The 14015-nt window shown below is 70.0% G+C and overlaps 4 protein-coding genes across 4 annotated transcripts in view; 2 read left to right on the top strand and 2 right to left on the bottom strand.

The window, feature by feature from the left end:
* Window positions 1-74: 74 nt before the first annotated feature.
* Window positions 75-2015, top strand: RARRES2 (retinoic acid receptor responder 2). The gene is made up of 5 exons (XM_037384325.1): window positions 75-322; window positions 920-1024; window positions 1255-1359; window positions 1458-1591; window positions 1848-2015. Exons 1-4 carry the CDS (start codon window positions 80-82, stop codon window positions 1569-1571), a joined length of 567 nt encoding a protein of 188 aa, XP_037240222.1. The 5' UTR covers window positions 75-79; the 3' UTR covers window positions 1572-1591; window positions 1848-2015.
* A 255-nt stretch (window positions 2016-2270) lies between these two features.
* On the bottom strand, window positions 2271-3923 carry LRRC61 (leucine rich repeat containing 61). The gene is made up of 2 exons (XM_037384317.1): window positions 3897-3923; window positions 2271-3257 (listed from the first exon to the last, which is right to left on the bottom strand). The coding sequence occupies exon 2, from the start codon at window positions 3217-3219 to the stop codon at window positions 2410-2412; it is 810 nt and encodes a 269-aa protein (XP_037240214.1). The 5' UTR covers window positions 3220-3257; window positions 3897-3923; the 3' UTR covers window positions 2271-2409.
* A 381-nt stretch (window positions 3924-4304) lies between these two features.
* Window positions 4305-7424, bottom strand: ZNF467 (zinc finger protein 467). The gene is made up of 5 exons (XM_037384309.1): window positions 7386-7424; window positions 6818-6911; window positions 6598-6669; window positions 6365-6463; window positions 4305-6185 (listed from the first exon to the last, which is right to left on the bottom strand). Exons 2-5 carry the CDS (start codon window positions 6849-6851, stop codon window positions 4729-4731), a joined length of 1662 nt encoding a protein of 553 aa, XP_037240206.1. The 5' UTR covers window positions 6852-6911; window positions 7386-7424; the 3' UTR covers window positions 4305-4728.
* Window positions 7425-8638: 1214 nt separating this feature from the next.
* The window catches only part of LOC119145911 (SCO-spondin-like), a 30556-nt gene continuing 25179 nt past the window's right edge, over window positions 8639-14015 (top strand). Inside the window, exons 1-17 of the mRNA XM_037382708.1 lie at window positions 8639-8724; window positions 8816-9028; window positions 9138-9220; window positions 9317-9487; window positions 9566-9768; window positions 10024-10126; window positions 10328-10486; window positions 10605-10690; window positions 10783-10905; window positions 10996-11158; window positions 11540-11780; window positions 11989-12127; window positions 12245-12371; window positions 12464-12636; window positions 12753-12974; window positions 13079-13244; window positions 13562-13814. Of these exons, the coding sequence (XP_037238605.1) occupies window positions 8639-8724; window positions 8816-9028; window positions 9138-9220; window positions 9317-9487; window positions 9566-9768; window positions 10024-10126; window positions 10328-10486; window positions 10605-10690; window positions 10783-10905; window positions 10996-11158; window positions 11540-11780; window positions 11989-12127; window positions 12245-12371; window positions 12464-12636; window positions 12753-12974; window positions 13079-13244; window positions 13562-13814 (2711 nt within the window). The remainder of the gene's footprint in view (window positions 8725-8815; window positions 9029-9137; window positions 9221-9316; window positions 9488-9565; window positions 9769-10023; window positions 10127-10327; window positions 10487-10604; window positions 10691-10782; window positions 10906-10995; window positions 11159-11539; window positions 11781-11988; window positions 12128-12244; window positions 12372-12463; window positions 12637-12752; window positions 12975-13078; window positions 13245-13561; window positions 13815-14015) is intronic.

The raw sequence follows: 14015 nt of genomic DNA, 5'->3' as shown, positions 1-14015 counted from the left end.
TGCGGGGGCTGTGCCGGGGGGGCTGTGCGGGGGGGGGCGGCCCGGGGGCGGAACGGGGCAGTGCCCAGGAAACGGGTTAATGAACGACCGGGAGCCCCGCGGGCAGCTCGGCTCGGCGCGGCTGGCAGGGCCAGGGAGCCCCCCCGCCGCAGGGATGAGGCTGCTCCCGCTAGCCCTGTGCCTGGGTTTGGTGGCCCTGGCGGCCGGCGGCCAGAGCCCGCTGCAGCGGCGGGTGGTGCGGGACGTGCTGGACTCCTTCCACGGGCGCAGCAGCGTGCGGGCGCTCTTCAGGGAGCGGGCGGTGGAGGGGGTGGTCGAGCGGGTGAGCGGGGGCTGCCCGGTCCCGGGGGTGGGGGCGGCCGGGACCCCGGCCAGGCCTCGGCGGGGAGGGGCGTCCCCAGGGAGGGGCGGTGGGTACAGGGGTGTCCTGGAGGGAGGGAGTGTCCTGGAGGGGGGTGGCAGTGGGTACAGGGGTGTCATGGAAGAGTGGCAGGGGGTGCCAGGGGTGTCCCAGGGGCGGTGGGTACCAGGGCGTCCCAGAAGAGTGGCGGTGGGTGCAGGGGGGTCCCAGAGGGACGGGGTGTCACGGAGGGGGGGCAGTGGCTACAGGGATCTCATGGAAGAGCAGCAGTGGGTGCCAGGGGGTCCCAGAGGAGTGGCGGTGGCTGCGGAGGGGGTGGTGGCTGTGGGACGCCCTGGTGGCGGGGCGGGGCGGGCCGGGGGGGCACAGGGGCGGGGGGGGGGGGGGCCAGAGTGCAGCTACTCATTAACCTTGGCTGGCCGTGGGACAAGCAGTGCTGGTGCCCGGCCAGGGGGCACCGACGGCAGCAGCTTGCATGTGCCAGTTCTTCGGGAGAGACAGGGGGGCTCCGGGGAGCCCAACCCCCCGCGGCTGACGCACTGTCCCCCCTGCCCCCAGGAAGACCCCTCGGGGACGTTCATCGAGCTGCGGGTGACCCTGGTGCAGACAGCCTGCAGCAAGAGGGCACCGCGGCGGCAGAACTGCAGGACCCTGGAGAACCAGGTGGGCTCTTGGGCCACCCCCCGCGGGGACACGGCCCCCTGCCCACCCCAGCCCCCGCTGTGCCACTGCCCATGCCGGCAAGGGCCGAGGGTGCCAGCAAGTTCATGGTGAGGTGGCAGTGCCACAGCAAGCGGCAGCGATGTCCCCAGGCCTGGCAGGGCAGAGGGCTGGCCGGGACATGCCAGGTGTCCCTGGGGGGCTGGCAGTGACGGGCTGTGCTCTGTCCCCAGCGGAAGCCGACCTGCCTGGCTTGCTACAAGTTTGACAACAGCGATGTCCCCAAAGTGCTGGACAAGTACCAAAACTGCGGCCCCAGCCATCATCTGGCGGTGAAGGTGAGCTGTCCCCGGGCGGCACCAGCATGGGTCGCCACCGGCTGCCGGGACCCCGGCGGTGCCACGGTGGGTGCCAGCCCACATGCTCTGCCCCACAGGAGATCAAGCACCGGGACGAGGCGGAGTGCAGGGCGGTGGAAGAGACCGGCAAGGCGGTGGACGCGCTATACCTCCCTGGCATGTACGCCTTCTCCAAGGGGCTGCCAGCCTAGGCGCCGGCCCAGCCGACATGGTAGGTGCTGCAGGGCTCTGACATCCCCTGCCACTGCTGGGATGTGGGTACTCCTCTGCTAAGAGAGGAGCCAGATTGTGGGGGGTCACCACAACCCACCCCCCTGGCGCATCACCAGCCAGGCCTGCCACCAGCAGGGTGAGCTGGTGCTGGGGACAGGGGGACGGGGACAAGGGGACACAGAGATGCGTGTGGGTGTGTGCAGGGGGCTTCTCCCTTCTCCCACAGTGAGCCCCTCCCCATGTCCCCTCTCCAGGCCACCACCTCCGCCAGCTCGAGGAGACAGATGCTGCCATGGGGGCCCAGCCCCGCCCCCTGCTCTCGCTTGCCACCCCCCAGCACCCTGTGGCCAAAGGACGGTCCTGGACGCACCCCCTCCGCACCTGCCCCCAGCTCTCCAGTAAACCCCAGCTCTGGCACCCACTGTCACCGGCATTATTCATACTGGGGATCGCTGGGGAGGGAGGGGGCCATGGGGGGCTCAGCCCCGCATCCCTCCAGCCACAGGGGCTCCATGCTAGCTCCCCCTCTGCCACCAGGTGCGTCCCCTCCCTGCCTGTTGTCCCCAGCCCAGGAGGAGGGATGGGGACACGGTGGGTCCAGGCAGAACTATGGGTAGAAGCAGTTCCCCCCCACCCCCAGCTGCTTGAGGCCCAGGACAATGCAGCCAAGAGGGGTCTCAGAGGATGGCATGGCTTTACTGCACGGCGCCACAATGCCCCCTGGTCCCTGCCGTGTCCCTGTGTGTGGCCCAGTGCCAGGACAGCAGCGGCACAGGGTGGGGGGTTCTCCCCTCATGGGACTGGGGGTCTCGTGGCTCAGAAGATGAAGGAGCTGGGGTCGGGGCGGCCGCTCAGCACCCGTTCCGCCTGGGTGATGGCATTGTCGGCACGGTGGCTCAGCTCCCGGCACTCCTGCAGCGCCTCCCCGAACTGCCTGTAGGCCTCCTCCATGATGGAGCTGTGCCGTGGTGGCCGCGGCTCCCAGAAACCTGCCTCCACCCAGGGCTGAGCAGCACGGACCGGTTCGGCACCAGTGCCGGCACCACGGCCCAGCGAGCTGTCCAGATCCCGGCAGAGCTGGTAGAGCTCGCTGCCGCGACCAGACACCCGCTCACCGTCGATGGCTTTGAGGCCGGGGAACATGTCAGCCAAGGTGGTGCGGTACGCCGGGGCAGCGCAGAGGGGGTTGGTGAGATGGGCGAGTGGGTCGTGGAGGCGCAGGCTTTCCAGGCGCCGCAGCCCCGTCAGGCAGCGCAGCTGCTGCAGGCTGCTCACCAGGTTGCCAGCGACGTTGAGGCTCTGGAGGTTATGGCAAGAGCCAAGCGGCTCCAGGCTGGTGATGCGGTTGCAGGAGAGGTTGAGGACGGTGAGGGACTTGAGGGCGGCCAGTGGCCCCAGCTGGGTGATGGCGTTGCCGGAGAGGTCCAGCCACTCCAGGTTGGCGCAGTCACCCAGGCAGCCCAGGTGGGCGATGCCGCGGCACCGCAGCTTCAGCAGCAGGATGGACTCCAGGGCAAACTCCCCGGTGCTGGCCTTCAGCAGCTGGGGGGTGATTCGCACCCCCTCCTCTTCCCCCTCTGCCTCCTCCTCCTCCTCCTCCTCGCCCGCCTCCCCACGACCCTCCATCCTAGCCGGGGACCCCCAGATCCGCTTGGTGCCAGCAGCTGGAGGGAAGGAAGTAGTTGGGCCCTGTGCCCCTGCACCCCCTGGCTGTGGGGGCTGGAGCCTGGCTGGGGAGGGTGGGGGGCCTGGCACCTGTGGGGTGCCCTGGGGTGTGGAACACACATGGGACACATCTGTGGGGTGTCCAGGGGTGCAGGGACACGCATGAGGAATGTCTGTGGGGTGTCCCTGGGCACGGGGACGCCCGTGGGGCACGTCTGTGGGATGCCCTGGGGTGTGGTGACACATGGGGAATGTCCTGGGAGGGCCCTGGGTTGTGGGGACGTGTGGGGCACATCTGTGGGGTCCCCTGGGGTGTGGGGACATGTGGGGTCCAGAGCCCACGGGGAGGCCTAGGGACATGTGTGGGGCATGTCTGGGGGGGGCATGGGTCACAGGAACACCCGTGGGGTATCGGGGGGGCGCAGGGGCACGCATGTGGTCCGGAGCATGTGGGGTGGCTGCCTGGGGCTTGTCCGTGGGGCGCCTTGGGCCGCGGGGACACGCACGGGGCACGTCTGCGGGGTATGTGGGGGACACGCGTGGGGCCCGGAGCCCATGGGGTGCACTGGGCCGCGGGGACACGCGTGGGGCCCGGTGCCCGTGGGCCCCCCCGCCCCGGTGCCCCATCCCGCACTCACCGCACGGCTCCCGGCGGCCCCCGAAGCCCCGCCCTCAGCCCCGCCCCCAGCCCTGCATGCATCCTGCCTGTCCCCTCCCTGTCCCCCCTGCCTGCATCCTGCCTGCAACCCTGCCTATCCCCTCCCTGTCCCGCCTGCCTGCATCCTGCCTGCAACCCTGCCTGTCCCCCACCCACAACCCTGCCTGCCGGCCCAGGGCCCCAGAGGCGAGGTCTGCCAACAGAGCGGGCAGCAGCGGCACGTCCTGGCATGGCCCCCTCCTCCTGTGGCCTCCAGCAGCCGCAGGCTGTCACGCTGCCACCGCAGGAAGGCAATGCGACCCCAGCCCCCAGCTGAGACCTCCGCTGTCTGCCCCTGCCTGTGTCCCCCCCGCTCGGCCCTCAGACACCCGCTGGGAACTGCGGCAAAAGTTGGTTTATTGGCAGTTTTGGCTCATTCCTGCCAGCACCAGGCGGGTTGGTGCCCCTCTGCCCCACGGCACCCCCACAAACCGGCACCACCACGGGGACAGCCCCTGCCCTGAGAGGGGCCGGGATGGGGCTCCCCCCGTACCCCAACTCCCCCGCCAGCCCTGGCGCAGTGTGCCGCGGGCTGGACCCTACTCATGCGTTTGTGAGACCATTTTAGAGCCGGGGCTTGGCCACCGGCCACATCGCTGCCGGCACGGTCAGGAGCTGCACTCCACACCGTGTGCTGCATCTCCAGCGGGCACGGGGGGGGGCCCTGCCTGGGCAAGGGGCCATGGGCAGGGCTGGGGTCTGCAGGCAGTGCCTGCAGGAGGCTGCGGCGCTGGGTGCCACCAGGGTCCCTGGCATGTCCCGGTGCTCAGTGCTCAGGGGCAGAGGGTGGCTGGGGGGGCTGGGGCAGCAGGGGCTGGCCAGCTCTGCCGGGGCGTGGTGGTGGCGTGGGTACGCTCATGGCGCAGCAGGTGGGTTTTGCGGCTGAAGCTCTTGCCGCACTGGGTGCAGATGTAGGGCCGGTGGCCGGTGTGCACTGCCTGATGCCGCACCAGGTTGGTCTTGGAGCTGAAGCGCTTGCCACACTGGGTGCAGGCGTGGGGCCGGGTGCCGGTGTGCACCGCCTGGTGCCGTGCCAGGTGGGACTTTCGGCTGAAGGTGTGGCCGCACTGCTCACAGGCAAAGGGCCGGGCACCGGTGTGCGCCTTGGCGTGGGCGATGAGGTTGGGGCGGGAGCTGAAGCAGCGGCCGCACTGGGGGCAGGCGAAGGGGCGCTCACCAGTGTGCACCCGCAGGTGCCGCAGCAGGTGCTGGTTGTGGGCAAAGCCGCGGGTGCAGTGCGGGCAGGCGAACGGCCGCTCGCCAGTGTGGGTGCGCTGGTGCGTGGTGAGGTTGGGCTTGTGGCTGAAGGTCTTCTCGCAGTGCGGGCAGGCGTAGGGCTTCAGCCCCATGTGCCCCCGCAGGTGCGCCGTCAGGTGCCGCTTGTCGCTGAAGCCGCGGCCGCATTCGGCACAGGCAAAGGGCTGTCCTTCCTGGTGCAGCCGGCGGTGGGATGCCAGGTTCTTCTTCCAGCTGAAGCTCTTCCCGCACTCGGGGCAGGGGAAGGGCTTCTGCTCGGCAGGCAGCCCCCCATCCCCGTCCCCCGGCGCTGGCTCGGTGTGCAGCTGCTGGTGCCGGAGGAGGTGCTGCTTGTGGGCAAAGCAGCGGCCGCAGTGGGCACAGGCGAAGGGCCGCTCGCCGGTGTGGGTGCGTTGGTGCCGCACCAGGTGGGTTTTCTTGCGGAAGCGGCGGCCGCATTCGGGGCAGGGGAAGGGCCGCTCGCCTGTGTGCGTCTTCTGGTGGGAGCGCAGGTGGATCTTCTGGCGGAACCGGCGGCCGCACTGCCCACAGGGGAAGGGCCGCTCACCTGTGTGCACCCGCAGGTGCCGTGTCAGATGCGCCTTCTTGCCAAAGCCCTTCCCACACTGGGTGCAGGCGAAGGGGCGTGGGGGGGCTGGGGTCCCGCAGCCCCCGCAAGGCTGGGGCTCACCCTCGCTCACTGGCAGCTGCAGGCTGAGCCGCGCCTGAAAGCAGTGCTCACAGCCACCGGTGCCGGCTGGGCTCTGGCCAAGCAGCGGCCAGGATGGCAGGGTGAAGGCGGGCAGCCCACCACAGCCCAGCTCCTCCGGGCATGGCTGCTCTGGCTTGCAGGTACCCGTGCAGTCCAGTGTGCCAACAGCAGGGGGAAAGACGCTGGCCGGGGGCTGCCCCGCCAGCAGGGCTTCGGTGCCGGGGCCAGCTGGCCACTCCTCGAACTCGTCTTCCACCTTCACCTTCCTCACCAGCCAGTCCTCTGCAGGGCACACGTGGCAGGGTGGTGGGCACAGTGCGCTCCCCCCAGCACATGCCACACCAAGCATGGGCAGCCCCGGCACTGCTGCTGGCCACGGGGACAGAGCGACAGCACCGTGCCATGGCCCCAGCATGCCCAACGGCCAGGAGGGTTGCCATGTGCCAGCACCACGCCCTCACCTGAGCAGCTGTGCTCCAGGCTCCCCGGCTCCCCTGCAGCCCCCGGCTCTTCTCCATCACCCTCAGGGATTGCCTCCACCTTGGGGACCACCAGCCACGCTGGGAAGACAAAGGTGGCAAAGCCAGGGTCCCTCCCCAGCTCTGGGGCGGCCCCTTGCCCTGCCAGGACCCCGGGAGACCCCCAGGAGCAGGGGGACGGGCAGGGGGACAGGCAGCGCCGCCTCAGCACCCACCTGAGCCGGCACAACCTGGTGCCTCCATCTCCTCTGCCAGTGGGACCGGCTCCGGCTTGGCCACGGGGGAACCTGTGCAGGGTGGGATGGCACCAGGCTGAGCCCCCCGGGGACCCCGACACCCTGTCACCGCGCTGTCTACCCAGGGCAGGGGCAGGCACCCCCTGCTCAGCCGGTGGTGGGTGGTGGCAGGAGCGGGGCTGGGACCCCTGGGGCGTACCCAGGGCACGCAGGGTGTCGAAGCTCTCCCTCATGGCACGGCTCCAGCTGCGGTGTGGCTCACGGTGCTGCAGCGGGGGACACAAGGCCACAGCCTCGTGCAGAGGAATGGCGGGGTGAGGGTCTCTGGGGGGCTCAGCCAGGGAGACCCCAGCCCCGCTGCCCCGCGGGCCCAGCCGGGGGGCTTAGGGGGGCAGGCAGCAGGGCAGGGGGTCCCCAGCCAGCCCTGCCCCGCCCCCCCCAGCTTCTCCCAGCAACCCGGGGACACGGCTCGGGGGGTCCCCGCCGCTGACACCAGTGGGGTGTCTCCGGCGCAGCCCCCCCGAGCAGTGCGCAGCCCCCCCCCATGTGGCCCCCGCGCGCCCCTGTCCCCCCCCCAAGCCGCTGCCCCCGCGGCCCGCGCTCGCGGTGTGTCGTGCCCCGCCCCCCCGTCCCCCCGTCCCCGCGCCGATCCCGGTCCCGGTCCCGGTGCCTGTCCCCGCCGGCCGATCCAGGTCCCGGTCCCGGTCCCCGACCGCCGCGCCCGTCGCCGCGCCCTCGGGGCGGGAGCACCCCCCCGCCGCCCCTACCCGCTCCGCCGCCGCCGCCGCCGCCGCCGGGCCCTGCCTTCCCCGCGGTGGCCGCCGGTCCCCCCGCCCCCCCCGGTCCCGCCCGTTCCCCCCGCCCCGCCCCCGGGCACCGGCAGCGCCAGCGGGGCGGGCACCGGAGGCACCGGGGGCACCGGGCACCAGGCGGCACCGGGGCTACATCCCGCCGCGGGGCGGTACCGAGCCGAGCCTCCGCGTGTGTGTCCCCGTGACCTCCAGTACCGAGCCGAGCCGTGCGGTACCGAGGCGTGCCGTGCCGAGCCACCCTGCTGCACCCCTGGAAAACCGGGTCCTGCCCCCCCGCCCTCCCGCCGGCTCCGGAGGGGCACGAGGCGACGGGGCCACGGCCATGGCGTGGGGACACGGGACAGCAAGAGGACACGGGGACACACGGCCGTGGGGGGGGAGGTGGTGTGGGGACACAGGGCAAGGACATGGGGACACCAGGGACACGGCTGAGGGGCCAGAGATGGAGTGGGGACACGAGGGGACACAGGACAGGGAGGTGGGGACACAGGAGGACATGGGGACACGGGGCAGGGAGGGTGGGACACAGGGGCATGGCCGTGTGGCTGGCAGCGGATGGGGGTGATGCCCCATGGGGCAGTAGGGTGGCCCTGGCCCCGTGGGGTGGGTGTGGGGGTCCCCATCCCGGGGCACTCCTGGGGGAGGTGAGTGGGACCAGGACATGCAGGGGCACAGCCAGTCTGTGTCCTGGTCCAAGGGGGCTGTGGTGCAGAGCCCTAATCCCTAATCCCCAAATATGCCGGATGCAGGATGCAGCCCTGCTGGGCAGAACCTCCCGGGGGGCTCTGGATCCAGCCCCCCCGCCACAGTCCTGAGTGCTTTGCCCTGGAGACGGGGCGATGAAGGGGTCCCACAGCAGCCCGTCCCCCCCAGCCGGCAGCTGGGCCCAATCACCAGCCCCACAGATGGTCCCTGCTGACCGGTACCAACCCATAAAACCCGCAGCCCCTCGGGTGGGCTGGGAGGAGGCTGGAGGCCGCGGGGACGGAGCCAGCCGGGACGGAGCGAGGAGCTGGGTGGCCCCAGGTAAGAGAGGCCGGTGCGGGGACTGAGCCCTGTTGTGGGGGGCTGCCCGTGGCATCTGGGGGTGCCCCTGTCCCCATGTCCCCATCACAACGCCTCACTCCTAGTGGGGATGGCACATGCCAGGCGTCCCTGCACTGGGTAACATGGGTCCTCCCCTGCCAAGGTGGCCGGTGCGGTGCGGCATGGCCAGGTCACGACGGTCCTGGGTGCCTGGTGTGGTCCTGGCTTCCCTGCTGCTCTGGGTGGCTGCGGTGGAAGCAGCCACGGGGTGAGTGCCACGGTCCTGTGCCGGCACTGGGGACACTGGCCTTAGCCTGGGTTTGGGGGGTGGGTGCCGTGGGTGACAGGATGCCACATAGGCGGTGGTGCGAGCGGACGGTGCAGGTGACGGCAGAGGAGGAGGTGACGCCGCGGCGTGAGGACGTGGTGCCCTGCGCCAGCCTCTACCACTACAGCCTGGCAGGCTGGCGGATCGACCAGGACCGCATGCGCCGGGTCTATGGCGGGGACCGCGGTGAGCCCCACCGCAACCCCCAGCCCAGCTCTGGCACCCCGCTCTGCTACATCTACAGGTGGGTGCTGGGGGGCATGGTGCGGGTGCCACACCATCCCCCTGCACCCACCCCCATGCTATGCACCCCCTGTCCCCCCACCTGATGCTGGTGCTCCACCCCGGCGCAGGCCCCCAGAGATGCGGCCGGTGGCGTGGAACCGCACGGTGCGGGGCTGCTGCCCAGGCTGGAGCGGGTCTCGCTGCACCGAAGGTAGGTGTGGGTGTGGTGGCACCACCGTGCCATCCCTGTCAGCCGGCATCCACCTGGTGCTCGCTGGTGGGGACGAGGTGCTTCCCTATGCCGCAGGCGAAGGCTCGCTGGGGCGCTGCTACAGCACGTGGCAGTGCCAGGAAGCTGAGGGCAGCCGCAACCTCTCTGCCATGAGCCTGGCCGAGTGCTGCCGGCACCCCTGGGGGCACAGCTGGCGGAACAGCTCCGCTGCACCCTGCCTCGACTGCACCCACTTGCCCCTTGACGGTGGGTCTGGGGGTCCCAGGGAGGGTGTGGGGGTTCCTGCAGGGCCATTTGCCAAGTGGCATCACCTCCCGGCTGCAGGAGAGGCGTCGCCGTGGCTGGTGTCCCTGCGGGGAGCGGCTGCCCGGCACCGGGGCCCCTCAGCCAGCTGCCTCACCTGGGCTGGCTCCCGCTACCGCACCTTCGACGGGACACACTTCCACTTCTCTGGCGAGTGCTCCTACAGCCTGGCCGCCACCACCGACGGCACCTGGGCCATCTCCATTGCCGACGGCAATCCCCGGGTACCAGCTGCTCCTGCAGTGGGGGGTGTTTGTGGGTGGGAGGATGGGGACCCTCCCTGTGGCCTCTGCTCCCCCCACAGACGGTCGCTCTGTGGGCAGCTGGGGCCATTGGTCCATCCCCACACCACGTGGTGTTACCCGGCATGGCTGTGGCATCCCTGGGCATCAGCAGCTGCCAGCAGCCACGGGGGTCCCATGGCCCCGGCATGTACCACTGGCAGCTGGCCCCGGTCCGCTGACACTGCGCTGCCTTAGGCACTGCACATGGCCCTCGGGACGGACACGGTGCTGGCCCGGGGCCAAAATGTCTCTGTGAATGGCGTGGCAGTGCCAGAGGGACAGCCATACCTGCACAACGGTGAGGGCTGTGGGATGCTCCGTCCCCTGCTGCCACCTATCCCAGGGTCCTGGTGGGGCTGAGCCCATGCGTGATGCTGGGTGACACAGGGAGATGGTGCTCAGCAGTGGCAAAGCCGCAGCTGGAGGTGCCTGTGCCTCCCTGTCCCCGTCCCCATCCTACTGCCATGCCAAGCTGAGCCACCTGCTGCGGTGCTGGCAGGGATCAGTGTGACATGGCTGGGCAACTGGGTGGCCGTGGCCAGTGGACTGGGCGTGCGGGTGACCTCAGATGGGGGCCAGACTGTCACTGTGAAGGTCGATGCTGACCTGTGGGGCAGCACACAGGGGCTCTGCGGCCCCTACAACGATGACCCTGCCGGTAAGCGTCGCCTCACCTGCGGTGCCTCTGCCATCCCCGGGCTGGCGCAGATGCAGTGTGGGGGCAGCTGTGCCCCACTGCGTCCCCCCACCTGCCCCAGCCCTCCCTGTGCCCCCAGATGATTTCCTGCGTCCAGGGGGGGATGTGGCCCCCTTTGCCGCCAGCTTTGGCAACTCCTGGAAGATCCCCGATGCCAGCTCGGAGGTACTGGGGCAGCTGGGGCTGTTGATCCCCCTTCTCCGGCTGGGTGTTTCTGTGGGGGCCACCCCAGCTCTAAGTGTGCCCCCCGGGCTCAGCCTGCCTGCAGGGATGCGGTGGAGCCCAGCCCCGGCTGCGCAGCGGGCGATGCAGCACGGCAGGTGGCCGAGGCCATCTGCGGGAAGCTGCTGGCCGAGCCCTTCCGCCAGTGCCAGGACATGGTGAGCAGGCACTCACTGCTGGGGGGGACGGGGGGGCTGGGGAGCCAGGGGGGCCGGGCCTGCCATCCTCATCTGCTGCTCCCGTGCCAGGTGGATCCCAGCGGCTTTTACGCGGCGTGCTTGGAGGTGCTGTGCCAGGAGGGGGACGCCAGTCCCTCGCCACCACCCGCTGCCTGCGACACCTTTGCCGCCTACGCACAGGACTGCGCCCGGCACCAAGCCTACCCGGAATGGCGCCGGCCGGGATTCTGTGGTAGGGACCCGGGGGGACGTGATGGCTCTGACACAGCTGCTCCCCGTCCTCCGTGCTCCCCATGCTCCCACCCCGCTGAGCACCCCAAAGGCTTAGGCGTGCACCGCTCTGTCCTGTGCACCCCACAGATTTCTGCTTGCACCCCTCAGTTGTGTGCACCCTGACTGCTTGTGCATGCACCCCTCAGTTGCATGCACCCCAAAGATTTCTGCTTGCATCCCTTGGCTGCCTACACCCCAGCTGTTGGGGTGCGCAGCCCTCCACCGCATGTACCCCTCAGTCGTGTGCACCCCAATTGCTTACGCATGCAGCGCTCAGTGGGGTGCACCCCAGAGCCGGTGCCAAGCCCACCAGTGCTGAGCATGGCACCTGTCCTGGCAGAGCGGCAGTGCGGCGCGGGGAAGCGCTTCTCGGACTGCGTCTCCTCCTGCCCTGCCAGTTGTGCAGCTGTGGCCAGCGCCGAGGAGGGCCCATGCCACGAGGACTGCGCTGGTGGCTGTGAGTGTGTGCCGGGGCTCTACCAGGATGGGGGTCTCTGTGTCCCCCCAAGTGCCTGCCCCTGCCACCACCGCCGCCAGCGCTACGCCCCAGGCCAGAGCATCCGCCAGCGCTGCAACCAGTGGTAAGCAATGCCAGGGTGCCAGCACTGATCCTGCACTGCCTGCCAGGGTCTCTGCACCCTACAGATGGGTGCAGCGCCCATCGCACCCCAGTGTTTGGGGTGCAGGGCAAGCGCCCACATGTCCATGCCCGGTGTGGTGGGAGGCACAGTGGCTGCGGCGTGTCCCCGTCTGCCCCGGTGAGCCCAGTGTCCCCTCCTGTGCCCACAGCACGTGCCATGGCGGCCGCTGGCTCTGCAGCCAGGAGCGGTGCCCGGGGGAGTGCATGGTGCTGGGGGGCCGCCACTACATCACCTTTGATGGCCGGCACTTCTCCTTCCATGGCACCTGCGCCTACACCCTGGTGCAGGTGAGGGTGGCTGCCACGCTGGCCAGGGTGGGGGCTGTGGTGGTGGGGACCTGGGGAGGGGACTCTGCCCCAGCGGACGGTGGCACAGGGGTACTCACTGGGGTCTCTCCCCCCAAGGACTTTGCAGAGGGGCAGCTGCTGATCACAGCCGAGTACGAGGCTTGCAATGGCCACTGGCCCCTCGGCTGCCTCCGGTCCCTCTCCGTCAGCTCCCGCCAGACCACCACCCACCTCCGTGGCACAGGTGACCCTTGGGGACCATCCCCACTCCGTGACGGGGTGCTGGGTGCCAGCCCAGTGGCTGTGACCTGACATGCCCCAGCTCTCCTGGTGCAGGCGAGGTGACGGTGGACGGGCGGGAGGTGACACTGCCCTTTGCCGGTGCCGAGCTGAGCGTGCGCAGGGCGTCCTCCTCCTTCCTGCTGCTCCAGACCCTGGGGGCCCACGTCCTCTGGGGGCTGGAGACCCCTGCCACCTACATCACCCTCCAGCCCACTTTTGCTGGCAAGGTGAGCCCTGCTTGCTGGCTGTGCCATATCACCACCATGGTACTGGGGTCCAGTGGGACGCGCCCCGGCTGCAGGGGTCCCAGGAGCCCATCCTGAGCCATGTGCCACCACGGCAGGTGCGGGGGCTTTGCGGCACCTACAACTGGAACCAGCAGGATGAGTTCACCACACCAGCAGGTGACGTGGAGACCAGCATCACTGCCTTCGCCAACAAGTATCGGGTGGCTGGTGACTGCCCAGCACTCGGGCCCTTCCCCCTTGACCCCTGCAGTGCCTTTGCCGGGCGGCGGGAGCTCGCCGAGGCCTCCTGTGCCGTGCTGTATGGCCCTGCCTTCCAGGTGCCCAGTGCCCCCCCCACCCCCCTGCTGCGTGCCCTGTGCCTGGTGCCAGCAGGGATGCTGAGTGCCAGTGCCATGTCGCAACCTGTCCCTCCTGCCCCCAGCCCTGTCACCAGGTTGTGGAGCCGGAGCCATTCCTCCAGCTCTGCCTGCATGATGCCTGCAGCTGCCGGGGTGGGCAGCACTGCCTGTGCCCTGTGCTGGCTGCCTACGCCCAGCGCTGCGCCCAGGAGGGAGCCGTGCTCACCTGGAGGAACCAGAGCTTTTGCGGTGAGTGTGGGGTGGGATGGGTTGGAGATGGGGACGGGAATGAGGATGGGAATGGGATGGAGATGGGATGGGATTGGGGATGGGGTGGGGATGGGGATGGGGTGGGATAGGGTGGGGATGGAGGTGGGGATGGGAATGGGAATAGGATGGGATGAAGATGGGGATGGGGATGGAATGAAGACAGAATGGGGATGAGATGTAATGGGAAAGGGATGCTGCCACCAGATGCGAGGGGCTAGGTGCTGAGGGTGCAGGCGGAAGGCCAGGGCACAGCAGGGATGCCACCATAAGCGATGTCCCCATCCCTGTCCCCGCAGGCATGCCATGCAGCGGCGGGCAGCAGTACCTGGAGTGCGGTCATCCCTGCAGCCAGAGCTGTGCCGAGCTGCACCTGGATGGGGCCGGCCCCTGCCCCGGCCTGGGGGGGCTCTGTGTCCCCGGCTGCAACTGCCCTGCCGGGCTGGTGCTGGCCCAGGATGGGCAGTGTGTCCCACCGGGCACCTGCCCCTGCCAGCGTGGCACCGAGCTCTACCCTCCCGGCAGCCAGATCCGCCGTGGCTGCAGCACCTGGTGTGTGGCCCAGCCAGCGCCCAGGGGGTGACAGGGACCAGGGTGGGGACACGGCAGGTGGCAGGGGCCTGGCAGGACAAGGGATGCCACTCCAGTGTGGAGGGACATGGCAGTGGCAGGAGACATCTGATGAAATCCTCCTACGGCCCGTTTGGGACAGCACCGCGGGATAGGCGGCTTTCATTGAATGTCCCTGCCACC

Source organism: Falco rusticolus, chromosome 4, assembly GCF_015220075.1.
Source record: "Falco rusticolus isolate bFalRus1 chromosome 4, bFalRus1.pri, whole genome shotgun sequence".
NCBI classification, from domain to species: domain Eukaryota; kingdom Metazoa; phylum Chordata; class Aves; order Falconiformes; family Falconidae; genus Falco; species Falco rusticolus.
Note: the sequence above shows the minus strand (reverse complement) of the source record. Positions and strands in the feature narration are given on the sequence as shown.